The sequence below is a fragment of the Psammomys obesus genome, unplaced genomic scaffold (assembly GCF_907164565.1).
Source record: "Psammomys obesus unplaced genomic scaffold, mPsaObe1.curated_primary_1811, whole genome shotgun sequence".
Lineage (NCBI taxonomy): Eukaryota > Metazoa > Chordata > Mammalia > Rodentia > Muridae > Psammomys > Psammomys obesus.
In genome coordinates this window covers 59,204,966-59,231,701 of record NW_026585504.1, presented here as the reverse complement: position 1 = coordinate 59,231,701, position 26,736 = coordinate 59,204,966, and the positions used below count along the sequence as shown (strand labels likewise).

The 26,736-nt window shown below is 45.9% G+C and overlaps 1 protein-coding gene across 2 annotated transcripts in view; it reads left to right on the top strand.

Moving 5' to 3' along the window:
• Cfap221 (cilia and flagella associated protein 221) overlaps positions 1 to 26,736 on the top strand; it is a 68,522-nt gene that overhangs the window by 11,520 nt on the left and 30,266 nt on the right. For both annotated transcript variants that reach the window (XM_055604666.1, XM_055604659.1), the window contains 4 exons: positions 29 to 115; positions 282 to 380; positions 3,077 to 3,177; positions 21,876 to 21,979. In XM_055604666.1, coding sequence (XP_055460641.1) covers positions 29 to 115; positions 282 to 380; positions 3,077 to 3,177; positions 21,876 to 21,979 — 391 coding nt within the window. The remainder of the gene's footprint in view (positions 1 to 28; positions 116 to 281; positions 381 to 3,076; positions 3,178 to 21,875; positions 21,980 to 26,736) is intronic.

Sequence of the window (26,736 nt, the reverse complement as noted above, 5' to 3'; positions counted from 1 at the left end):
GATTCTCACTCATCTCCTTCTCTCCCAGTACATCACCAACATTTCAGATGAAAACACACACGTTCATATTTTACCACCACAGACCAAATACTTCCGGATCACCTACGAGAAGAAGGTACTGTCCCTGGGTCACCTTCCCTGGGGGAGATGTGGGACGGGGTTGTGGCCTCTGTGTCGGGCCTGCTGGGGCAGGAGTCTGTGCCTTCTCCCTGCATCCCACCCCCAGCGCTGCTGCCTGCCAGGTCCGGGGCCTGTCCCAACGCAGCCTCCCTGCCTTGCAGGAGCATCACCTCATCCCAGGCTTGTCCCTCATGGTCACTGTTACATTTTCTCCAGACGAGTGGCGTTACTATTATGACTGCATCCGAATTCACTGTAAGGTGAGTTTCTGGAAGGTGCTGTTTGTTAGGCAAGGGGAGGGGGCCTGACCCTGGAGGAGGACAAAGCAGAGCTAGACGGACCTGTCGGTTCTTCAGTGCTGTAAGGGGCTAGGCGGCCCACAGCCGTCCCTTCCTCCCAGCTGGAAAGATTAGAACATGGCCCTCCTGGCCTGCATGGCAGATCTCTGCTGGCTGTGCCTGACACCTAACACATCATACCCTGAAAGGAAAAAGAAAAAGCCATGACGACCCCTCAGCACTTTCCCAGTGGTGTGTGAGGCTGTAGGCTCTGGGGCTGCGCCTGCATCCCAACCAGGAACAGATTAGGTCGCAGAGAGCCTGGGCAGACTCCCTGGACACTGTGCGGCAAGCCTCCACTGCCTGAACCTCCATTATCCTGTGGTGCCGGGCCCATGAAAGCGTTGTCAAATAACCGTAACGTGCTCCTTTAAGCGTGGGGCTAGAAGATAGAGAAGATAAGTAGCACCCCACTGTGCAGTCACAAACACTGGCGCTGGCCTGAGGGCCCAGCAGCAATGTCCACAGACTATGAGGCCTTGGAAAGGTGGAGCCCAGTGGCCCAAGGTGCCCGCACTGGCGGAGGTTGGGGGAGTCTATTCCAGAGCTCTCCCTTCACCCTTCAGCCTCCAGCCTGTGGCAGCAGCCCCTGCAGTCACATGACTCGCCTCTCATTTTGAGCCAGGCCCAGGCTTACGAGTACAGAAGCCACAAAGTTAGCTGCACTTAACAGAAGGTTACAATTTAGCAGCAAATGAGTTTCTTTTTTCTTTCAAATAATAACTTTTATTTTAAAAATTTTAAAAACCGTATTTTATTAAGGTGTGTATGGTAAGGTCTGGCTTAGAGACAGTTTCCCTTTGAAAAGGCCTAGGTCTGTAGTTTCAGCACAGAAGAGTGCCTCATGTTCAAAGCCATTCTGGGCTAAATAGACAAACCTTGTACGAGAAATGAAGCCAAGGCTGGGGAGACAGTTCTGTGGGTAAAGCACTGAGATCAGCTTCCCATGTAGAACCCCGGGCATGAATGAGTATACCTGTATCCCCAGCACTGTGCCGTGACAGAAACAGGAGGATTGCCGGGATTGCCTAGCTCTGTGTTCACTGAGGCCTTGTCTCAAGGGAGTAAGGCACAATGACAGGGCGGGGCGCTCAACATCTTCCTCTGGCCTCGTCATGCATGCATGCCAACACATACGTGTGCAAACACCACACACATATGCAATATAACTAAAAAGCAAGCAAGCAAACACACAAAACTGAATATGCTAACATAATACAATCCAAAGATACATTTGATATACGTCAAGGAGTAACAGAGGAAAAAGAAGGCGACTTCAGTGCTAAGGAGAAACAGAATAATAAAAATGGAATTCTCATTTTCCATAATTAAATCATTATGTCCCTATAAGAGAAGACTACTTCACATGCACAGTTTATAAAAACTCTGCAATTAGTAGCTCCTGAGGGTCTTGGATCTGAGCCATGGTGTCTCAGACAGTGTTGACTGTCATTGTTTGGAGTCTTGGCGTGTATGATGCAAGCGTACATGTCCCTTATTCAGAACCAAGGCTGAAGTGACATCAAGAGGTGACCCATGGGCGAGTATTACTAGGAGCATCACACATTTGATTTTTAAATTGATTTTTGCATTTAGAAACCTTCATTATTACCAAATGTTTTATAATCCCATATTCAGCTATGTGACCTCATACAGGGTCAAACCAGGGTATAGAGTCTCAGGGGACATTTCCTGTGGCTGGAAATGGTCATAAGTATAATAAAGATACTTCATATTGATGCAGTGCTTTTTACATTTTAAGGCTATAGCCTGCTTTGATTTTTAAAGATATCATCAAGGGAAGACATGTCTATATGCACTTTGTTGAGGACTTAACAAACCTGGAGAAATCAATGACCTTGTTCAAGGTCACAACCAAACTAGAATGAATTAGAATTGGTCTTTTTGCTCTATTTCTGCTGAATGGCTTTCCACTTGATCCTGTGGACTAGGTGATTCTGTGCCAGGTCTTCTCTTGGTTCCCTAAATAATATCTTCCTTTATAAGTTCCCAAGCAGGAGTGGATAGAGCCTTTTGTTTTTACACAAGGGGATTATTACTGTTAGCTTTCATGGGTAATAGAGAGCATTGTTCCAGCAAGACACAGTTAAACATTTTTTTGTGCTTTGTTCATGGCCAAGAAATGAGAATTTTAGGAGCTGAGAGACAGCCCAGTTAGTAAAGTTCTTGCCATGCAAGCAGGAAGACCTGAGTCTGACCCTAGAGTCCACTCTTCGAGGATGCTGGCCATGGTGACATGTTCTCGTCTTCCCATTGCTGGAGGTGGGATAGAAACCAGTGGATCCCTGGGGCTCTCTTGCCAGCCACTCCAGCACATTTGGTAACTCCCAGGCCAGTGAAAGACCTTGCCTACAATGGCGACAACACCTAAGCAGAGACATCCAAAGTTGTCCTTGAGCTGCCATTTGTGTGCACACACCCATGCAAATGGACATGCAGGCAATGTCCGAAACATGTATGTTCGCAAAATATTTCCAGTGTTTCACTTAAAGCACCGAGGTTTCCTAAGATGAACCTTTTTCATGGTTAAAAATAAAAGTTGATCTTTCAAAATTATAGTTTTCCAAACACTTAACTTTTCTCCCTACCGATTTCAGGGAGACGACACCTTGCTTGTTCCTGTTCATGCCTACCCAGTCTTGAATGACCTGGACTTCCCCACGTTTATAAATCTGTCAGACGTTCTGCTCGGAGAGAGGTGAGTTCCCAAAGTGAACCGGTATGATGTCACAGGATATGAAAGGTTGAGAAACAGAGGACTGGAGAGATGGCTCAACAGCTGAGAACATTTGCTGCTCTCGCAGAGGACCTGAGTTCGCTTCCCAGCACGCACATCCCAGCAACCCCCTTAACTCCGGCTCCAGGGGATCTGGCACCCTCTTCTCACCTTTACAGGCACCCATGCAAAAATGCACACAGTCAGGCACACATACACATAAATACATTTTTTTAATTAAAAAAAAACACAAGTGGGGTCAGAGAAAGGCTCAGTTTGTAAGACTGATTGCTGCATGTACAAAAAAAAAAAAAGGCTAGGTCACATGAACCTGTGACCCAAATCCTAGAGTTGAAGGAAACAGGGAGATTCACAGGGTCTTCACGGCTAGCCAGCCAACGACAAAAATGGCAAGCTTGAGTGTGCTGATGAAGTTTTTGTTGTTTTGTTTGGGATTTTGTTTTGTTTTGTTTTGTTTTGTTTTGTTTTGTTTTTGTCAAGTTGATATAAACTAGAGCCATCTGGGAAGATGCCTTCATCCAATTGGCTTGAAGGCAAGCCTGTGGGGTTTTTTTCTTCATTAATAACTGATGTGGGGGGAGGGCAGCTCACTGTGGTGGTGTCACCCATGGGCAGGTGGTCCAGGAGTGTCTCAGGAAGCAAGCTGAGGAAGCCACAGAGAGCACGCCAGTAAGCAGCAAGCCCCCCAGGGCCTCTTCAGCTCATGCTTCACTTTCTACCTCTTGGTTCCTGCCTTGGCTTCCCTTTGTAATGTACTGTAAGCTGTAAGAGGAAATAAACCCTCTCCTCGCCGAGTTGCTTTTGTTGTGGTGTCTATCATAGAAGCCAGGAAGCAAAGCAGGACAAGGTTCAGTGAGAACCTGTCTGAAGGGAATAAGGTGGCAAGTGACAACTGGCACCTGCACCCTTCTCTGCTTTCCACAGAAGCACATGGGGGTGCATATCTGCACACACCACATGCATGTCACCCTAATACATGCAAACAACTCCACAAGGGAAAACACAGAATTGTGATTTGTCTCATGAAGTTCAACTTTCAACCTCAATTGGACAGGACTTAGAGCAACAAAAGACAAAACAACATGATCCAGACAATTCAAACAACCCAGTTCAAAATACTGTTAGGAAAGAAAGGGGGTGTGTTGGGTCATTTGAACTCTCCAGATATGGCTGGATCCAGAATCGGTTGGGACAGCCTGGCTCTCCCCATGTCCTGTTTCTGCTACCTGAGATATCCTTCCTGTAAGACTCTTCGTGGCAGGCAAGACCACAGCCTATTCCAACCTGTAATAGAGAGTGATAGGAGGGGGACCAGCTTGGATCACATGACCTTCCATCTCCCCATCTGCTTTAGAAAAAGAGAAAGCAAGTGAGACCACATCTCAGATTCTGACCTTCCTGCTGAGGAAATGGCTAGTTATTCCAGTTGTGGTTGTTTGGTTTATATCTCATCCAAGTGTGTGTGTGTTTGTGTCTGTGTGTCTGTGTCCGTGTGTGTCTATGTCTGTGTATGGAGGGATGTAAGAAGATAACCTCAGACTTTGTTCTTCAGGCTCCATTCACTTTTTGTTTGTTTATTCTTTTGAGAAGGGGTCTTTCATTGGCCTGGAACTTGCCAAGTAGGCTAGACTACCTGGAACCCTGAGGATCTGCCTATCTCCACTCTCTCCAGCACTGGGATTACGAGGGCGCACACCTCCATGCCTGGCTTTTGGTTACGTGGGTTCTGGGATCAAGCATAGTTTCTCATCCTGGCAAGGCAAGCACTTTACCAACTGACCTGTCTCCCTGGTTCTCTGTGTCTCATTCTTTCAGCAAATACTAAAGGCACCAGAAGACATAGTGCCGTCTGTCCTAGAGATGTCAAGGAGATGGTATTTAGCGGCTGGCTACACGTAGAGACTGACTATATTGGTCATTTAAAGCTTGCAATGCTCAGCTCAGGTTAGGTGGAGAAGGCTGGTGTGTAAAAGAAAAGCACTGGATCGGGGCCAGTGATAGGACTCAGTGGATGGAGGTAGCTGCTTCCACAGCAGACAACCAGGTGCAACTCCAGGAACCCACATGGTCAAAGGAGAGAGCCCTTCCCCCAAGCTGTCTTCTGACCTGCCCACCCATGTCATGGCACATGTGTGTGACATGCTCAATGAAAAATAAAATAGCATTTTAAAGTAAAAAAAATATCAAAAGCCTCCTACACTGTTGGGAAATACCTACTGTCCTGAGACTGTCATCTCTCCACCCCAGCGGTGTGGCTCTCCCCTGGCCACTTTCCTCTTTCATTGTGACTAAAGTGACTTAAGGGGGAAAGGGGTCCAAGGGATAGAGCTGGTCATGGTGCAGAAGACACGACAGCAGGCAGGGAAGGCACAGCCGTGGGAGTAGGAAACTGGCTGGTCACACTTTCATCTGTGCCATCTCCCGGCACATGACTTGTGCGTTCTCCTTCTCCCTCTCAGCACTTCTATCCCTACCATTTCCTTCTCAGACCAACTGGTCTCTACAAGGGCCCCAGGCACCTAAAGTGTGGGCACCCAAGTTTATCTTACATGCTGGACTTGTGAGATAAATAGCTGCATCCCACAGGTGGGCAAAACCGGGCATTTTACAAAAATCGGTGGGTCGGGGACCGAGAACCCCCTGTCCGTGAGTTCTTTCTTTCCGTAAACCACCCCTCATTTGGGTGATAAGCGAGGCTTGTGGGTTGAAGGAAAATCGTCTCAGAAAGTGGCACAAACAGCGTGCCTTACACTGTGGTCATCAGTCACCAGCCCTTGAAATAGATGTCCGCCCTCCTGGAGGCCGTCCCCGAGCTCCTTTCCAAATAATGCGTCTCATTTGTATTCAGAATGAAAAATCTAGCTAAACAATTTACTTAATTGAGTTACTGTTTATAATGGTATAATATATTTTTAAAAGAATCTATTACCAGATAAACACGCCATTTTTCTCCTAGACATCCGGGCAGCAGGCGGTACCTTCCCAAGACTTTCTGCCTTTACAGTCGCTTTAGCCACATTTCACCACTCAGGCTCTTCGCTTCACTCAGTCCAAACCATGCGCTGCTAGAACAATGTGTTCGAATAGGCGTTTTTCTGAAAGTGATGCCTGTGAGTCCCAGACCACCTTAGTGCTCCAATGTATCATTTGAATGGGCTCTTTATTCAGCATTCATTACATTCATTCATTCATTTCTTGAATGTCTGATGTGTTAGGTACTGTCTCGGTCCAGTTCTGTTGTTATAAAAAATACCAGAATCTCAGTGAGTTGGAAAGAAGAGCTTACTTCAGCCCTTAGTTCTGGAGGCTGATAAGAGCACGGCGCCAGCATCCCTCAGCTTCCAGGCAGAGCCTAGAGCAGACAGAGAAGCAGGTAAAAGAGACAAGACTTGGTAGACCTTTTCTCAATTATGTTACTGCTGTGACGGAAAAGGACAGGAGGGAAGGTTGACCTTGGCTCACAGTTTGAGGGAAAGGCATGGCAGCAGGAGCATGAGGCAGCTGCTCACACGTGACCAGTCAGGAAACAGAGAGATGAAGGTGGATTTCAGCTCGCTTCCTCCTTTTTATCGAGCACAGGACTCCAGACCATGGGCTGGCGCTGTACACATTCGGGGTGGAGCATCCCTCCTCAGTTAACCCAGTCTTGAAACTCTCTCACAGCCATGCCCAGAGGCTGGTCTTCTACTTGGGATTCTAGAGCCTGCCAGGTTGGCAATGAGCATTGACCATCACTGCACCCCTTAACAAATCTGTGCGCCCTGCCCACCCTGCAAACCTACTGGGCGTCAGGTACAGAGACTAAAGCGGAAGAGTAATGGAGGATTCTCAAGCCAGGCTTTCACAGGGCCAGTGTCTTACGCCTCTTCTCTGTTTTTATGTGGATTCTTGGATCAAAGTCAGGTTCTCCTGCTAGGAAGGAAAGCACTTTAACAACTGAGTCATCTTCCCAGTGCCATGTATGTGTTTTCTTAAGATGTTTCAGTAAGACAACCATTTCTTCTACCAGAGGAGAACCACTCTACATTTATGAAGTCGTGGAAAAGCAATGGAAGGACATAAATCCACAAAGGGCAGGATTCTGGTTTCATTCTGTTGCTGAATCAAGTACTCTGATCAAAATTACCAAAAAGGGGAAAGGTTTATAATGGCTTAGGACTCCAGGTCATAACCCATCCATGAAGGAAGTCAAGGCAAGAACTTGAAGGCAGGGCTGTTTGCTGCTCCACACAGCATGACCTTCAGATAAGAAGCTCACCTCACAGCCAAGAGCTACAGCAGGAGCCATGAGGGATGCTGGGTGCTGGCTGGCCCTAAGGCTGACTTTCAGCTCAAAGGCTTTCTCATACAGTTCAGGATCATCTGCCTAGGCATGGTGCCACCTACCGTGGGCTGGGCCCTCCTATATCTGTTAACAATTAAAACAGTCCCCCAGAAACATGATGGTAGGCCCACCTGAGCCAGACAGTTACTCCATTGAGGCTTCTTCTCTCAGAAGACCCTAGGCTGTGCCAAGCTGACAGCCACACCAACCAGGGCAGGTAGACTCGAAGGGATCTGTCTTCCCCTTTGCACATAAAGGATTTTGGACAGGATTTTCAGAGTTGAGGGTTGTGTTGGAGTCGCTCACGTGGTTTTCTTACTGTGGGGTGCTTCTTGAGTGGAACAACTGTGGTCTGACCGAAGCCTCTCTGAAGCCTGGACAGCATCTCCATTGGTCTTCCTCTGGGTCACACAATGGACTTGTTCACATTCATCATCTACATATTTTGTGTGGCTGGATCTGACCGTTGTTAAGTTTTCCTTCCTGAGACAAAATGCCATGAGAATACTTGCCAGCTAGCCATAAACAACTTTGGTGGCTTAAGATCTGCTAAAATGCACACTGACAGGCTCTGTAAATAAAAAAGTTGCATTCCTGTGTCTGTCCAACATCCCTAAGTCAAACAGTGTCGCTGTGCCCAGAGGCCTTGAAGTTCTGTATTCCTCCACAGGCTTACTTTGCAGTTTGCAACCAGATGAACTCAACTCTGCTGGCCTGTGAAATATGGTGATCGTGGGGTTGGGTGAGTGGCTCAGTGAGTCAGTGTTTGCTGCACAAGCATGAGGGCCTCAATTTAGATCTCAGCACCACATAAAAAGCTAGGTGTGTGCCATGTCCCTGGCACCAGGAAACTGTAGATAGGAGGCTCTCTGGAGCATACTGGACAGCTAGTCAGCCAAATCCGTGAGTTCCAGGCTCAATAAGAGACTGTCTCAGAAAATAAGGTGGAGCAGTAGAGGAAGACACCAGTGTAGCCCTCTGGGCTCCATACACATGTGTGCACACACACACACACACATCCACATCCATATACATACAAACACTTACATACATCCGAATACATAAACATACATAAACTTCCCATGCAGGAAGCTGGATAATCACTAGATGTGCCCTAGAGTATTGTCAGTGCAATGCAATCTTATTCTTCCTATGTACCAAGATAAATAAGATGTTCGCATTAGATCTGGAAATTCCGTTCCACTCTCCTGGTTCTGAAAAGCTTGTGTTAACTGGTCTCTCTCTCACACAGCACCGTCTTTCTGGCTGTGTGTTATAATATACACCTGCAATCTCAGCACTAAGTGGGTAGAGGCAGGAAGAGGAGGTTGAAGGCCATCCTCAGCTGTATAGTGAATTGAGGGCCAGCCTGGGCTACACCAGACCCTGTCTCAAAAAATAAAACAAATGTCTTTCTGGCACCACAAAGCTAGCTGAAGCCACTGACCATGATCTCCCACCATTTCATCTTCCTTGCACCAAGTAACCGCTGATGACCAGCCAACTAGTGAGCTATAGATAACTTGCGATGGTTCCTCTTCATTGTCGGCCTGATAGGACTTGGACTAACTGTAGAAACAGAACTCTGGGCATGTCTGTTGAGTTAACTGAGGAAGAGCCACCGGGAATGTGTGCAGCACAAAGAAGAAGGGGACCAGAGCACCAGTGTCCCATCTGTGGATGCCACGTGACCAGCCACCTCAAGCTTCTGCCACCCTGACATGATGGTCTGTCTCCTCAAACCAAGAGCCAGAGCTAACCATTTCTTAAGTTGCTGTTGTCACAATGAAAAATGTAACTAATACAGGTGTTGAACTTCACGGCTCACTCTAGGTGAGGGAATGGCCAATGTCAGAATGTGTTGTCTGCCCCTGGCTTTTAGAGCGGGCTGCAAGGGAATAGTGTGTCCTCCAGTCAGTGCTGACAGAAAAGATTGATAACTCAGACAACAGCCAAGCCCAGCTTGCTCTTCGGCGACTCAGCCCTTCGGGGAGGCTCTGAAAACCAGCTGCAGCAGGTCACAGCAAACACATCAGAAGAAGGCTACAAACCCATCTTCATGAAGAGCTTCAATTGTCAAGAGAAAGATTATTTTTCATACTAAGGACTGTTTATGTGTCTCAGATTCAAGGTAAAGTTTAAAAAGCATCAGTATTTTATTAAAGTGTCCCCACGTTGGCAAAGATAACAGCACATTCAAAAGACCAAAGAAAAGAAGGAGTTCTGAATATACAGCTCTCCAGAAAGATGACAGCATAGAGAGAAGGCAAAAATGGCTGGCATACTGATTTGGTACAACACGGTGGGTTTTTTTATATATACAAAATGAACAATAACAGTGTGTTTCTTACGTCAATCACAATGACTTTACCTTGGGGAAACGATCCTTTTTTTCAGGTTCTACCTGGGCCTCTGGGACAGCAGTTAGTTTACATCTCAAAATCAGTATTTTGATGAAAGAAATGATCATGGCCTGAAGAGGTGGTTTACTTGTAATCTGCTTGCCTCACAGGGAATGAGGACTGAGTCACTCCCTAGAAGCCACCTATAAAAGCTGGGTTGGGTTCTGGTGGTTTGTATGCTTGAATGCTTGGTCCCCAGATACTGGATCTGTTTGGGAAGGATTAGGAGGTGTGGCCTTGTTGGAGGTATGTTTCTGGGGATGAGCTTTGAGGTTTCGGAAGGCTGTTACCATTCCCAGTGTGCCCCTCTCTGCCTCCTGCACATGCACCAGGATGTGCATTCTCAGTTTGTGCCACCATGCCTTTTCTTCACCATCATGAACTCTAAGCCTCAGAAGCCACACACCTAATTAAATACTTTCTTTTACAAGTTGCTTTGGTCATGGTGTTTTGTCACAGAAATAGAAAAGAAACAAATACAGTTGTGTGCATTTGTAATCTCAGAGCTGTGCAGGCAGAGAAACAGAAGGATCTCTGGAGCTCACTGGTCAACCAGCTTGAATAGGTTTGATCCCCATAGATTTATGTGTTTGAATTCTTGGCCATAGAGAGTGGCACTATTAGGAGGTGTGGCCTTGTTGAAGTAGGTGTGGCCTTGTTGGAGGAAGCATGTCACTGTGTGTGTGGTGGGGGTCTTTGAGGTTTCTTATGCTCAAGCTCCACCCAGTGTGGAATCAGAGCATCCTCCTGGTTGCCTTTGGATCAAGATGTAGAAGTCTTGTCTCCTCCAGTATCAAGTCTACCTGTATGCTGCTAGGCTTCCTGCCATGATGATAATGGACTAAAGCTCTGAAACTATAAACCAGTACCCAATTAAATGTTTTCTTTTATAAGATTTGCCTTGATCATGGTGTCTCTTCACAGCAATAGAACAGTGACTAAGACAGAGCCTACCCTACTTGCTAAGCTCCAGGCCAGTGAGAGACCCAGCCTCAACAAAAAGAAAAAGAAAGAAAGAAAAAAAGAAAAACAAAAGGGTGAGGAGCAATATTCAAGGCTGACCTTTAGCTGCTACACAGGTGCACACCTACTCTCTGTCTCTCTCCCTGTCTCTGTCTCTGTCTCTCTCTCTCTCTCTCTCTCTCTCTCTCTCTCTGTCATTTGTCAAGCACCTGTGGTTTTGTTAGCTGAACAATTCTCCCCTCCTTTGTACTTAGAATTTCTTTGGTTTAAGACACTTTGACTGTATGCTTATCAATCTAGTTGTCCATCTCTGTCCAGTCTCCTTTTCTGAATCTTAGTGAGAAAGAAAACCATTGCCACTCTAAACCCTCAGGATCTCCCTTCACGCAGCAGACGTGGGTGCCAACCTCAGATAGCCGACAAAGAGGACTTCTACTTGAAGACCTGAGTTAACATTCTTTTTATCTTTCTCCAAAGTTCTGGACATAACGATCCTGGAGAAAGCAAAGGAAGCCTAGCTTTAAAACTCCAACACTTGGGAATGATGGAGGGAGCTATGGCTGGGATACAAAGTAAATAACCTGTGATTAATATAAAAAAATAAATAAATAAAAATTATAAAAAAAATTAAAATAAAAAAACTCTCTCTTTTCCCATACACATTGTGAATGCTGTTCAGTGGGTTTGCATGATGGGTAAAATGGCCTAAATTTATGATATGTTCCAAAGCCAAATGAACGTGTGCATCAGGGCAGTTGGGGTTAGAACACTTTTCAAGCTAGGCTCATCCAGTCTATAAATTTTTGGAATGATTCATTTGTTCAGTATTTATGCTTAAACAGCCCAGCTAGTATCACATACCAAGTCTTGATGACCTTTATCATTAGAGAAGATATCACAAAGACTAGCTCAGCCATAAAGTACTCGCTGTGAAACATGGCGACCTGAGTTCAGGTCCCTAGAACCTATGTCAAAATGCTAGGTATGGTAGCACCTATGCTTGGGATCCCAGCACTGGGAAAGTGGAGACAGGGGGTCCTTAGGGCTTGCACACAAACACCAAACACACACACACACACACACACACACATACACACACACACACTGATACAGTATTCATGGATAAATTGCTAGGCCTAATATTTAAGAACATGGCATAAAGAATATCAGTGTCTACCCAAAGCACGTTCCTTCCTGGAGCAAAGGGAAGCGTGCCTGGTTTCCAGTGCTTGAGCGACAGTGCCTGGACCTTCAGAGTGGTGTCTGGATGCTCTTCCCTTCCCTGCTTCATATGGCTGCTATTTCCAACACTAACGTGACTCTAGCAGCCAGCTGGTCAGTGTGGCTGCAGCATCCCAGATGAGCATTACTGCACACAGGACAGGTGATACATGCGCACAGGCTCGCATGAATGCACACGCAGGCATACAGACACGCAGGTGTGCATTCAATGTGCTTTTTAGAATATGATGTCTGAGTGCTTGTCAAATAGTCAGGATGAAGGAGTAGCTGCTCCCAGAACTGTGACTTAAATTCCTTCCTTTCTTCCATTGTAGCCCAGGCTGGCTTCAGACTCCCTGAGGACACAGATGTGCGCCACCACCGAGCCTGGCTTGTGTGGTGCTAAGAATGGAACCTAGGGTTTCCTGTGTGCTGGGAAGCATCCTGTCAGGGGAGCTACATCCAGCCACAGCTGTAGCTTCGTGAACATCTGTCTTCTATTACTTATAGCCCCAATTTCTTAGCCACATTCTTACAAACAGCTGTTTCAAAACCAGAGGTATTTTCGTTTCCCTTGTTCTACTTTAAAAGGGAAAGGGATTTGGCTCCTTTGCCAAAAATCAGGTGTGTATAGGTGTGTAGGCTTATTTATGGGTCTTTGATTTGATTCCATTGATCAACCAGACTATTTCTATGCCAATACCATGCAGTTTTTATTAGTATTGCTATGGAGTATAGCTTGAGGTCAGGTATGGAGATACCTCCAGAAGATCTTTTATTGTAGAGAATTGTTTTAGTTATTCTTTAGCTATTCTGTTTTCCATATGACGTTTAGAATTGTTCTTTCAAAGTCTGTGAAAATTTGTGTTGGTATTTTGATGGGGATTGCATTGAATCTGTAGTTTTCCATTGGTAAGATGGCCGTTTTCACTATGTTAATCCATGAGCATGGAAGATCTTTTCATCTTCTGGTATCTTCTTCACTTTCTTTCTTCAGAGATCTGACATTCTTGTCGTACAGGTTTTTTACTTCCTTGGTTAGTTACCCTAGATACTTTACATTATTTGTGGCTATTGTGAAGGGTGTGGTTTCCCTAATTTCTTTCTCAGTCCATTTGTCATTTGTGTACAGGAGGCCTACTGATTTTTTTTTTTTAATTAATCTTGTATCCAGCCACTTTGCTAAAGAAGTTTATTAGCTGCTGGAGTTCTCTGGTAGAATTTTTGGGGGTCGCTCATGTACACTATCATATCATCTGCGAATAGCAATACTTTTCCTTCTTCCTTTCCAATTTGTATCCCCTTGATCTCCTTTAGTTGTCTTATTGCTCTAGCTAGAACTTCTAGTACTATATTGAAGAGCTATAGAGAGAGTGGACAGCCTTGAAGAGAACACCAGTTGGTTATCAATACCAAATGGTCAACCCTGAAAACACACATACAAGTAATATTATACAGACTTAACAGGTTATATTTATATATTTATGAATACACACAACCACAAGCGTTAAAGAGGCCATGAATTTGAAAGAGAGTTGGGGGAGGGACATGGAAGGTTTGTAGAGAGAGGACAAGGAAAAAATGATGTAATTATGATTTCAAAAGAGAAATTATATTTTACATAAATAAAAGAAATACTTATTTTTTTATTCCAACAAAGAATAAGTCTTTTGATAGCGACAAGGACAAGCAGACTGACAGCAGGGTGCCCTGCTTATGTCAGTCAAATGCTATTAAGGCTCTTTGGCTGGGAGGAACTGTGGTTTTAATCCAGTCAGCATGCGGTCGCTTCCACGCTAGTCAAAAGGAAGCTGCTCTTCACAGCTTTTAGTGAAGTTCATAGCTTCCCCCAGTGAGTGCTCTGTTTTTCTTCATAAGAAAAAGCCAGCACCCTGCAGGAGGCCTTTCATCTTCATCTTCTTTCCATCCAGCTGAGCCCTCATCCCCGCCCCATCCTCCCTCCCCCCACATACACTACTTTCCTGGACCCTGCCACCAGCAAACCCTCTCCTCTAGGCCTGTAAAGAACTGTTTGCCCACAAATGCACTGTTTCAAATGTATTAAGAACTTTGTGAATTTAGCAGTTAGGTGTTCGTGTGTATGTTCAGACAACTATAGTTTATGATCTATACTGGTCGGTGGGAGGGTTTCTGATAAACGTTTATACCTGTGTAAGGAGGTCCTTCCTCAGTAGCTAGCCACCTTGCTTTTGAGATAGGTTCTGTCACCGGGACCTGGGATTCCATGGTTCCACAAGGCTGGTTGACCAGCAAGCCTTAGGGGTCCACCTGTTTCTGTCTTTTTAGCACCATGATTAAAAATGCAAACCACCACGCCCAACTCTTTACGTGGGTGTGGGCTCCGAACTGGTCTCTATGCTTGCAAAGTAGTTTGTAAAGGAATACGTACTGTAAGATTCTAGTCAAAGGAACTACAGTCATCACATTCTTGGGGACGGATGTAAACATGGCTACCAGCGGCTGGGGAGGGACACATGGTGACATGTATGTAGCAGGGATGGGGTTCAAACAGAGTCCTGTAGGTGGCTGAAGGCAGCACAGCAGTGTGGTGGACTTAATGCCAGAGTGGCACGTTTAAAATTTGTAAATAGGAAATGTTATCATAGTTTCTTAAATGGGATTTCGGATTTGGTGCTGGGATTAGAATCAAGAACGTCACACATGCTAGGCAGGTACTCCAACCACTGAGCTTCGACCCCACATCTGAAGGTGTTTGTGGGGTGTGAATAACCTGAATGTTGTTCCTATAGATAACCGATGTCATGTCACTTCTGCCTGCTTTGTGGCGTATGTGGCGAGCACTTGTGTGTGTGTGTGTGTGTGTGTGTGTGTGTGTGTGTGTGTGTGTGTGCATGCACAGGTGCTGAAGGTTGGCGCTGAGAGGTCCTTCTCTCCCACACCCTTATTCCTTTAACAGTGTTCCTCTGAACCTGAAGCTTGCTGTGACCCCAGCCAAGCCCTGTGACCCACCTGTCTCCCCTCTCCCAGAGCTGGCACACCCGGCCACACCTGCTTCTACATGGGTCCTGGGAATCGGAGCTCAAGTCCTCATGCTTGCACAGCAGGACTTTATACTTGGAGCCATCTCCCTAGACCCTGGTCCCTTCTTTTTCTAAGTTCAGTTCTGTTCCAATACCCAGAAAAAAAAAACAAACAAACTCTTCTATCAAGTCTGGAGAGGTGAGTTCACTGAATGCAGGCTATTCTCTGGCATCTTAAACTTCTGCTCATAATTGCACATGTGGGTTGTAAAAACTTTGGAAATAGTAAAAGTCTTCCAAATGTACGCTGACCAAAAATGAATCAAAATCAAATGTGTCGTGAGGCTCGGGTTTCTTGGGCTGCCCTTGCCTCTGTTGCAAGCAGATAGCGTGTGCTCACTAAAGCCTCTGAACACAAAACATGTCACACAACACAACAATTCTGCTGAGTTCAGAGACTTTTGTGTTTATGGATGGCATATGCAAAGCTTTTTGTTCTAACAGAAACGTAGTGGACCCTATCATAGGGGAATTGTACCACACGTTATTGCTGCTTTATTTACTATTGCAAAGAACTGGAATCTGCCAACTTGTCCATCAATAGGTGAATGGATAGTGAAATTTTGGCATATACATATAAAGTGAAATGCTATTCACCTCTAAAAATGAATGTTAAATGTTGCAGGAAAATGGATAGGTTTAGATGTATAATATTAAGCAAGGTCACATAATCTCAGAAAAAAAATATATCCACATTCTCTCTCAGGCGGAATCTAGTCAATAATATATGTACATAGGAGAGCAATCGTGCTTGTGGATAGAATATAACGTAAAAAGAGACCAAGAAAAGCTCGATGTAAGGGCATGAAGGTAGGCTGAATGAAGTTATGAAAGATAATGTGAAGCTAATTATCTCTCTAGTTCTAATTCTGTCGTGGAATTTTTGGTCTTGGTGCTAATTCTAACTGTGGAAGTTCATTGGGTTGTGTAGACTTTGGGTGTGCTTAATCTTGGTGTGTGATGTTTTTTATTTATTTGCAAATTCTTCTGCAATATTTATAAAATTTTTAAAAAACAGTCATTTCATTATAGAAAATGGACTTTTAATATAAAATGTTAACATTACTGTTTTAATGTTTTTCTAATGTAAGCATGTAAAGTGTGAAATCACTATCTTTGACTTTAACAGCATCTCTGACAGTTCTGGGCCCAACATGACCTGGTCCTTGTGAAGGCTCCCTTGTGGGATTCCACTTAGAAGGACATTAATCCTGCATGTCCAAGGTCTAGTTCCCATGATGGAGATGGGATTTGTAACTAGATTTACATAAGGTCATATGAGTGAGCCCCCAATTCTAGCTCTCTCTCTATCTATCTATCTCTGTATGTGTGCCTTTGTGTGTGTATGCATTTGTGAGTGTGCATTTTCATTATGCTCAGTTTTTTATTATGGGTTGTGGGGTTCTAACTCAGGTTCTCACACTTGCAAGGCAACTACTTGGCCATCTCCATCTCCCCAGGCCTTTCCCTACAGTTTTATAAAACATAATAACTAACAGTTAAGTTGTCCTGGCTGCTGGGTCCAGCCATTGCGGAATAGCGCACATTTGTCATGCTCATTGGCCCTCGCCCTTGTGCTCTAGCAAAGGAGCCAAATCCTATTATGGTAAATAGGTCTGTTGGTGACACTCCCCAGACACTGAGAGATTTAAACAGTTTATTTGATTGTAAGTCATCTTCAATAAGTTCACTCTAAAAAAAAAAATCAGAGATGGGATGAGAGAAATATGAATTTATTCTCTCTCCCTCCCTCTCCTTTCTTTCCATCCTCCCCTTTCTCTTCTTTTTCTCACTCCTTTCCTTCCTCCTTCTTATCCTTCCTTCCTTAGGACACGCTATCATGTAGCTATCATGTAGGGTTGATATGAGACTCAGGGAGTAACTGAGAATGACCTTGATCCTCCTACCTGGTGCTCCTGGATGCTAGGGTTGCTGGAGAGGGAGCCCAGGACCTCATATATGCCAGGCAGGCACTCTACCAACTGAGCCACGCCCCATCCCTCCCCTTCCATATTTACTTTCTACAAGGTAGACTTGTACTCTCTTCTGCACTTAATACAAAGGCTTAGTATTTTAAAAATTTATGTTGTATTTTATGTAAAAGCAAGAAGTGATCTTCTAAAGTATTTAATGGTATTTTATATGCAGTCCTAACAGAATTAATGAAATGATTAAGTAATAAAGTACAGAGGATAAAAGTTAAGATTACCTCCCAGAGCACTAACTTTCTGTTTTAATTACCTGATTCTTGTAAGTTATAGAACTCTGACTCAAGGTCCTATTTGCTTCCGAGGAATAACGAGAATGAGGTCATTTTCTTCACTGTAGGTCAGTTTTAATGTATTTATCAGTAGGTATGTAGCTTAGGGGTGTGTGTGTGTGTAAAGAGGCCAGGGAGAATATCAAGTTTCCTGCTCTACCATTTTCCACCTTACTCCCTTGAGCCAGGGTCTTTCCCTGATCCCCTGGAGCTAGGCTGGCAGCCAGCAAGCCCCCTCCCCACCGCATCCTTTAACCACTTTCCCCGCCCCCAGCCTAGAGTTAAAGGTACCCTGAAGCATCATCCAACTTTTTAGGTGGGTGCTGGGTATTTGAACTCAAACACTCTTACCGGGCTAAACATGTCTCCAGTGCCGAGACATGTTTATTTGTTTATTTAATATGCTGCCTCAAAAAGTTTCCCAGGCTGGCTTTGAACTTCTGCTCCTCCTGCATCTGCCTGCCAAGTACTGAGATTACAGATTTGCACCACCACTCTCAGCAAACCCTGATTCCAACTTCAGTCTTCTTTTTTCTAGTTCTGAGCTTGAACCCAGAACCTCACATATGATAATCGTCTCAGTTCCTTTTCCTGTTGCTGTGGTAAAACACCCTAACAGAAGCACCTTAAGGGAGATAGAGCTGAGGCAGCTCACAGTTCCAAGTCCGCTAGTGCTCAGCTTGCTTTCTCCACGTTTGTTTGTTTTATACTCTTATATGGCTCAGATTCTTACTCTCTCAAGAGAACCTTCTTACACCTCCCTTTCTAAATTAACATAATCAAGATAATTCTACACAGGTGGAGACATCGCTGTGAATGCCTTTAATCCTAGCACTCTGGAGGCAAAGGCATGAATATCTCTGTGAGTTCAAGGCCAGCCTCCCAGGTGATTCTAGACTGAGCCAGATTGTCAATTAACACTAGCTGTCACATAAGGAGTGGAGAGAAGGCTCTTTGGTTAAGGGTACATACAGCAGAAATCCAAGTTCATTTTCCAGCACCCACATGTGGCAATTGACAACCATCTGTAACTCCAGCTCCATGGGATCTCACAGAGCCCTGCACTCATGTAAACATCAACACAGTCACACACACACACACACACACACACACACTCATAATTTAGAAGTGAAATAAGTGGTTGGAGAGATAGCTCAGAGGTTAAAAGCATTTGCTGCTCTTCCAGAAGAGTGGGGTTCAGTTCCCAGCATCCATATGGTGCACATTCATACATGCAGGGATTTTGCACAAACAATAAAAATAAATAAATGTTGAGACTTTTAAAAATCCAACAACCGGCCGATCGTCCTGATAAGCGAGCGCTTGTTAATGAGCTGCAGGCTAGCCCCACCATCCACACTGCCTTGATTCTGATAAAGGAACAGCTGAAACTGGAGTGCAGCCCCCCCCACCCCCCGCAGCCGGGTGACTTGCCTCGCTCTGGTGCTCTCTGAATCACGGTGCTCAGAATTTCGCTCCCCTAAGGAACTGTTTATTTTTCCAGGCTGGCAAGAGCATCAGGAACTTGGCTTCTGCTAATCATCACTAAACAAATACCTCAACACCTTTTCTGAGAATTATCAGAGCTTAGGAGTTCATCGAAAAGGGGCCATTTATCACCAATGGGAAGGACCCCAAGAGAGTTTGGGGGGAAGTGTTTCAGTTCAAAGACATTCAGCCAGGTGGCATTTATCGGAAGAGCCTTGAACAGGACTGAGGGCCTCGCTGGGACAGCTTTGAGCTGACCCCTGTGGGGGCTGACCTGTGAGTCATAGTTCCCTGCCTTACCCCCACAGACCACCTGTGGACAGCAATGAGCCATCACCAACACCTGTTGACAAAGGATGTTAGTTCAGACTGACCAGTTGGGTCGGAGTGGTCAACACCCAGCAGAGTGTCTGCTCAGCTGATCTGCCTTGTGTTTTAGATAAGATCGGGAACAGTCAGGGCAAGAAGGCCTCAGACAGCCTTAGCTAGTCAGTACTTTTCTAGATGCTGTGGCCAAAACAAAACAAAACAAAAAACAAACAAAACAAAACAAAACAAAAAACTTAAAAAAAAAAAAAAAACCTGATAAAAAGAAACGTGGAAATGGTTTGTTTTGGCTCACAGTTCTAGGGCGCAGTTCATTGTGGTGGGAAGGCAGGAGCATGAGGCAGCTGCTGACAAAGCACCCACGCTCAGGAAGTGGAGAGAGGGATACGGTGCTCAGCTGTCCTTCTCTCTATTGAGTCCACTCCTGGACTCCTGAAGGGGGTGTCTTCCCTCCCCAGTTAACCCAATCCTCACAGGCACACCCAGAAGTCTGCTCATAGTGATATCACTAACTACATAGAACTTTTAAACAGAGGGTACCCTGCACTGGCCACCCTTGCAAAGGAGGGAACAGAGATAAATAAGGACTGTCAACTGGTGATGGTGATGTTTTATTTCTTTGGAAATAGTTTATAGAGCATAGTGATGAATAATAAATCTTAAAAATATTTACATTTGGGGGTCACGAGAGCAGGAGAGCTAGCCCTACCTCCCCTCCCCCCACACACACCTGCTGCAGCCCAGGGTATGAGCACAGGAGAGCTGGCCCCGCCTTTTGTATGCTGGGCCATGGCAGAGAGAAAAAGACACTCTCCTCCCTTCCCTTGCCCTTCACCATCTGTGGCAGATGGGTGAGCTGGCCCCCAGGTTATGAGAGTGGGAGAACTGGCCATGTCCCTCACCGGCTGCGACACTCGGGAGGGCGGCTCTGCACTTCACCTGTGCACCAGACAAGAGCTGGCCCTGCATGTAGGGATCGCAGACGAGCCAGCCCCAAGGGCGAGAGAACAGGGTAGGTGGCAGGCTGACTAGCTCAGATGCCCCTCAGGCCCAGGGTCAGGGCTTTGCATTGGCCCACCACAACATCAATCCTGTCAGTGAACTGCTGGGGTGCATGAAGGGGCTGGACCTACAGATCCAAAAACGGCAGGATCTCCATAACGCAGGGAAACAACAGGATATCCGAGAGGAGTCCCAGGGAGCTTCCAGTACTGAAAGAGCAGCAGAAGCCAGAGGCCTCGTACCAGGCTGGAGAGTCATAGCAATGAACATTTGCAAGCAAAAAAAGTGTGGACAAAAGGGTATACTTGTGGGACACACTGAGACACACCATAGCCTCCACAACGAGATTATTTTTTCTCTGTTGGGAGGAGGGCAGATACAAGAGAAGGGAGAAATGAGTGGGATTGGAGTGCATGATGTAAAATTCAGAAAGAACCAATAAAAAGTTTTAAAATACTTATATTTGAACTGTTTCACATGTTTCACAGATTATTGAAAGATGATGAATTTCAAAGCCCAGTAAAAATGCTCTGGACACACTTTTAAAAGCCACACTTACAGCCTCCTAAATGGTTACTGAAAACCAAATATTTATTGAGCAGTTAGTGTGTGTATGAGAGAGAGAGAGAGAGAGAGAGAGAGAGAGAGAGAGAATCTGGGATACCGATGAGATTCCTACACACGACTCTCCCTTCTGAGGAAGCCTAGTGTCAGCAGGTAAGGCCCAGACGAGTGTGTGTTGGTGAAGTCTACACAAATGAGCAGGTCAGGTTGGTACCTGCCAATGAGGCAGACCCCCGCAACCCAGCAGCTCCACTTACAGTGGAGTTCTCCGGAGTGTGAACAGGGATGGAGCTCATTCAGTAGAGCCTGTGCCTACCATGGGCACAAAGCCCTGGGTTCTACCCTCAGCACCGCACAAGTGGCATATGGTGCTGTATGCCTGTAATCCCACCACTCAAGTGGTGAGAAAAGAAGCCCAGAAACTCATTATCCTTGGTGTGATGGTTAGTTTTAAGTGTGGACATGACACAATCTGGAATTGCCAGAGAAGAGGGTCTCAGTGACAGATTGTCTAGATCACATTGGCCAGTGGATGTGTCTATGAAGGATTATATTGATCATATTAACTGATATGGGAAGGCCTGCCCACCGTGGGTGGCATCATTCCCTGGACATTGGATCCTGAACTGTGCAAGAGGGAGCAAGAGGGCTGAGCACAAGCAAGCATGCATTACTTAGTTGCTCTGCTCTTAGCTGTGGGTGTAGCTGCTTCAAGATCCTGCTCCCTCAGTTTCTCCACAGCAATGGCAACACCCTGGCATTGTGAGCTGAATAATCCATTCCCCCATAAGTCACTTCTCTCAGGGGACTTTTGTCACAGCAACTGGAAACAGAACGCAGATGCTTGGCTACACAGCAAGTCTGATGCCAGCCTAGGCTACTTGAGAGCCTATCTCAAAACAAATGTGAGACAGAAGTGTGGGTTGGGGCCCCGTGTCACTTACTGCTGTTTGTTGTCCTTCCTGAGGTCTATCCCTTTCTAGGTTAGTTAGAAGAAAGTTAAGACAAATGGTGTGTTCCATTTCCTTCTTGTGTTTGTTTTGCAGCAAAAGCTATGTGATCCCCTTGCAGTGCAGCTGCCCCGTGGATTTCGAATTCCATATCACTTTGCTTCAGTCTCATCAGGCCTTTACAATTGAGCCAAAGTCAGGTGAGGACGGTGTGACTTCAGACAACTGATTGCCCCAGCGATCTCAGGTTAGAGGCAGGGCTTGGAATATTAGTCACTTCCCTTGTTACTGTAGCAAAAACAATGGAAGGAAAGGAAGGAGGGAGGGAGGGAGGAAGGAAGGGTGGTAGATGGGTTTGTTTTGTCTCACAGTTTGAGGGCACACAGTCCATCATGCTGGGGAGTCATGGCAGCAGGAGCTTGAGGCAGTTGGTCATGGCATCCACAGTCAGAAAGCGGAGAGAGATGGATACCGTGCTTAGCTTACTCTCTCCTTTTTATTCTCTCCAGCTCGTGAGCCAGTGCTGTCCACACTCAGGACGGCTCTCGTTGCCTCAGTTACACATTTCTGGTTGCACTCTTATGGGCACTCCATCTCCAGTCCAGTTGACAAGAAACATTAACCAGCATGCTTGGAGAGTACATACACACACATGTACTCCACACACATGAAAAGAAGGGAGGATAAACTGGGTCAAGTATAAATTGTTTCCAAACACATCTCCTCTTCCAAGCAGTTTGGTGGTAACCGAACCCATGGACGTTGCTGCTTGCTTGTGTGGCCTAAAGGCTGGGAAGTTCAGTTTTCACAGCTGCTACGCACCAGCGTTCATCACAGACCCACAGATCACTGTGTCCTTGAAGCTTTGTCCCATTTTACAGATGAGGAAACTGAGCCTCAGGGAAGGTGTTCAAGCTGAGTTGCAGAGTTCCCGAGTGACCAAAGAGAACTGTGACTGGTGGAGGTCCAGTGAGCCCTGAGGCTGCTCTCTTGCCCAAGTCCTGGGTAACAGCAGAGGCCCATGACTCACTAATGGTAGGCAGAGGGAGACCCTGTCTTCTTGCTGCTCTCCTCTACAACACAGTGCTAGAATTTATCAACAGCCTGTCTGCAGATGACATTTAAACCATGCAGCTGTAACTCAACCTTACAGAAGTTAGTTTGCCCCAAGCCCCACACTCAGCAAGACCCCAAATCTTAGAAGGATAAAATGGTCCTTAAAAGACTCCAAGCACAAGGCTTGGATGAGAAACATTCTGTACTTCTGCAATGTTGGGAGGAAATGTTTAAAGTTTTCACTAATATAACTGATCTCACTTACGTGTGGAATCTAAAAAGTTTGATCTCATAGCACTGAGAATGCAGCTCAGTTGGCAGAGCGCTTGCCTGGCATGCAAGGAGCCCCAGGCTTCACCCTCATCCCTGCACACCTGTAATCCCATTGCCTGAGAGATGGAGCCAAGATGGTCAGGCACCCAATCATCTTCAGCTACATGGGACTTCAGCCTGGGACTGTCTCAAATGTGTGTGTGTGTGTGTGTGTGTGTGTGTGTGTGTGTGTGTGTATAAATAGATGTATATACATTTGCCAGGTGTGCTGGTGTATGCCTTTAATAACAGCATGGGGGGCGGGCATCGCAGATTCGGGTGAACCTCTGTGAGTTCAAGGCTATCTTGGTCTAAATAAGAAGCTAGCCCCAGGACAGCCAGAACTACATAGAGAGACTGTGTCTCCAAAACAATCCCCCTCCTTTTTTTTCCTTCTTCTTCTTCCCCCCCCCTCTCTTTCTTTCTTTTGAGACAGGGTTTCTCTGCGTAGCCCTGGCTGTCCTGGACTCACTTTGTAGACCCGACTGGCCTCAAACTCACAGAAATCCACCTGCCTCTGCCTCCCAGAGTGCTGAGATTGCAGGTATGCGCCACCACACCGACCTAAGATTTTTTTTTTAATTATTTCATGGAAATGGAGTCTAGACTAGTAGCTATCAAAAGCTGGGGACATGAGGTGGGATGTCAGCAGGTCACAGCCAGAGGAAGTAAGTGCACAGCAGAGTTGGATTGAGGTCAATAATGCATAGCTCAAAGTGACTCTGAGAGGGACTGCCCTCGATACCTGAGCTCCAGCACCCTCAGAAAAGCCCAGTGGAGGCGCCTGCCTACAATCCTAGCACAAGCCACACAGTGACAGGAGAAGCCCTGGCACTTGCTGGCCAGACAGCCTAGCCAATCAGAGAGCTCTGTGTTCAGTGAGAGGCCCTGTCTCAAAAGTAAGGTGGGGAAGCTGCTGAGCAAGACCCCCAGGGTCAGCCTTCACACACACCTGTTCATGGCCGGGCACAGACTCGGGGGTGTGCAGGTGCGTGTACACAGACTCCTCTGAGAGGATTTGGGACGATTTAGTGTCTCAGAGATAAGGTTTTTGGTGACAAACTGCCCTGCTTTATCCATACACAACTGTGTATGAATGGAAAAAAAATCACATCTATATAATTATATGTTGGTTAAAAATGTTTTAAAGGCTGTAAACATACACCCTTTAAATACTATATGTCCAGTGTGTATGTAAATATTACAATATATCTAGTGTATAGACATATACTATGGGACAATTTTTATAAGTTTTTCCAGTCTAGGCCTTATTCCCCTAAAAAATAACATACTTTTATTTTCTTTTTTTAGTCCCTGCTCATGCCCATATTTTCTATTAGTTTATTTACACATCTAAATATGTCCATGTATATGTTTACATTGCTTTATTTACATGCTTATTTATGTTTATGTTTTCTTTATATTAGTGTCACCTAGGAAATGACACAGCAGTATTTCCTGGTGGTGACCTCATTGATGGGTGGTGTTGTGTTCTTTGTAATGCTTACATTGATAAACTATGACCTCTAATTTTGTTTTTATGTGTGTGAGCCACATGTGTGTGGTGTTCATGGAAGGTGACAGACAGCATTAGATGTCCCTGGAGCTAGAGTTACAGGCAGTTCTGAGCTGCCCGGTGTCGGTACTGAGAACTAAACTCAAGTGGTCACCAAGAGCAGCAAATGCTTTTCACCACTGAGCCATCTCTGCAGCCAGGGTTTCTTGGCTTTTATTAGTTTTTGTTGTTACCGTCATTTGTTTTTGTTTGCTATCGTCTTACTAGATATTGCACAGCAGCCTGGACGTGGGGTCTCTGCCTTGGTCTCCTGAATCCTGTATGATAGGCACACATCACCCCACCCAGCTTCCGGTGTGTGAATAATGGACCGTTGTGCTGAGGTGGCAGACTGTAATTGATCCAAGAGTAGTAGTTCAGGCTTTACTTTTTTAATGCATTCATTTCATGTACTTGCGTATGCGCATGTACGTATTAAGGGCGGAGGACAATTTTCTAGTTAGTTCTCTCCTTCCACCGTGTGGACCTGGGGCTCAAAACCAGATGGCCGGCCTTGGAAGCATGCACCCTTACCGTGAGCCATCTCACTGCCTGTTCCACAGACACGCTTGGCTTTTGTAGGATGGCCTAGAATTCACTACGAAGCCAAGGATAACCTTGAACTTCTTTTCTACTTTTTTTTTTAACTTTCAACTTCATTTATTTAGTTGTTCACCTTACGTCCCAATCGGAGTCCCCGTCCTCCTCTCCTCCCAGTCCTGCCCTCCCTCCTTCTCCCTACCCCCTCCTCCCTCCCATAGCCTTCAGGAAAGACTCCTCCTCCCACTAACCCACCCCACCACTTCAGGTCTCCTTCGGACTGAGCTCATCCTCTTCCACAGTGGCCCCACCAGGAGGAAGTGATCAAAAGCATGCAACAGAGTCCATGTCAGAAACAGCCCCCGCTCCCCTTACAAGGGCACCCACAGGAAGACCAAGTTGTCCATCGGGCATATATGTGCAGGGGCCTAGATCCAGTCCACACATGGTCCTTGGTTGGTACTTCAGTCTCCACAGGTCCCCCTGGGCCCAGCTTAGTTGGCTCTGTTGGTCTTCTTGTGAAGCTCCTGTCTACTCTGGTTCTCTCTATCCTTCCTCCAAGTCTTCCACAAGGCTCCCTGCACTCCACACAGTCTTTGGCTGTGAGACTCAGGATTTGTTTCAATTCTTTACTGGGTGGGCTCGAACCTAGAACTTCTGATCCTGCTGCCTCTACCTCCTGAGTGCTGGCGCCACTGCAGCCGGTTTGTGTATGGCCTGTGGATCTTTGTGCAAGCTGGGCAAGCACCCTGCAAACTGAGCCACGTCCCAGCCCTGAAGTAGACTTTTTCAGATGAGTTTAAATATTGAGCATACCTTTCTCGCTTACAAAACACAGGGCATCACTCCTTTGTGCCACTGTGAATTTTGCCCAAGCAGTAGCTGTCAAGACTTGGCACCTATTCTGTAACTGTTAACATCACACAGCCAGCCAAGTCCCGGTGATGGACCTACACTAACAGGAAAAAAAAAAAAAAAAAGCGTTTACCATGGTTGCCTAGGCTATGTCTCCACAGCAGGCTTTATGTATTATGCCTGGGCTGAGAGCGCTTAAAAAAATTACTCACCCAGGTCAAGGTAAATATTAATCCTCCACCCAGAGCTTGTCCTTATGCTTTTAAATTAATGAGCTGAAGTAAAGCAGGAGGGTACTCTTGGCCTCAAGGCCCAAATGGTCTGCAGGTCCCACAGGGTGGATATTCTGACCTAGTGATAGTCAATGTATTAAAGTCTCTTCTGGATTTCTACCCGGATGACCCGCTGTTGGCCTGCAGACCCAGTGTCACTGGTGACTCTTTCCACCTGCTCCTGTGCTCGAAATTCCACAGTGGCCATCACTTAACAATTTTGACCTCTGCCTGTGCTCAGGAAATTAACAAACGCCCACTTTCTGTGTGTGCGCGCCAAGTGTGTGTGCGCGTGCGTGTGCGTGCGTGCGTGTGTGTGTGTGTGTGTGTGTGTGTGCATGCGCGCTCACGCTCGGGCCTACCTTAA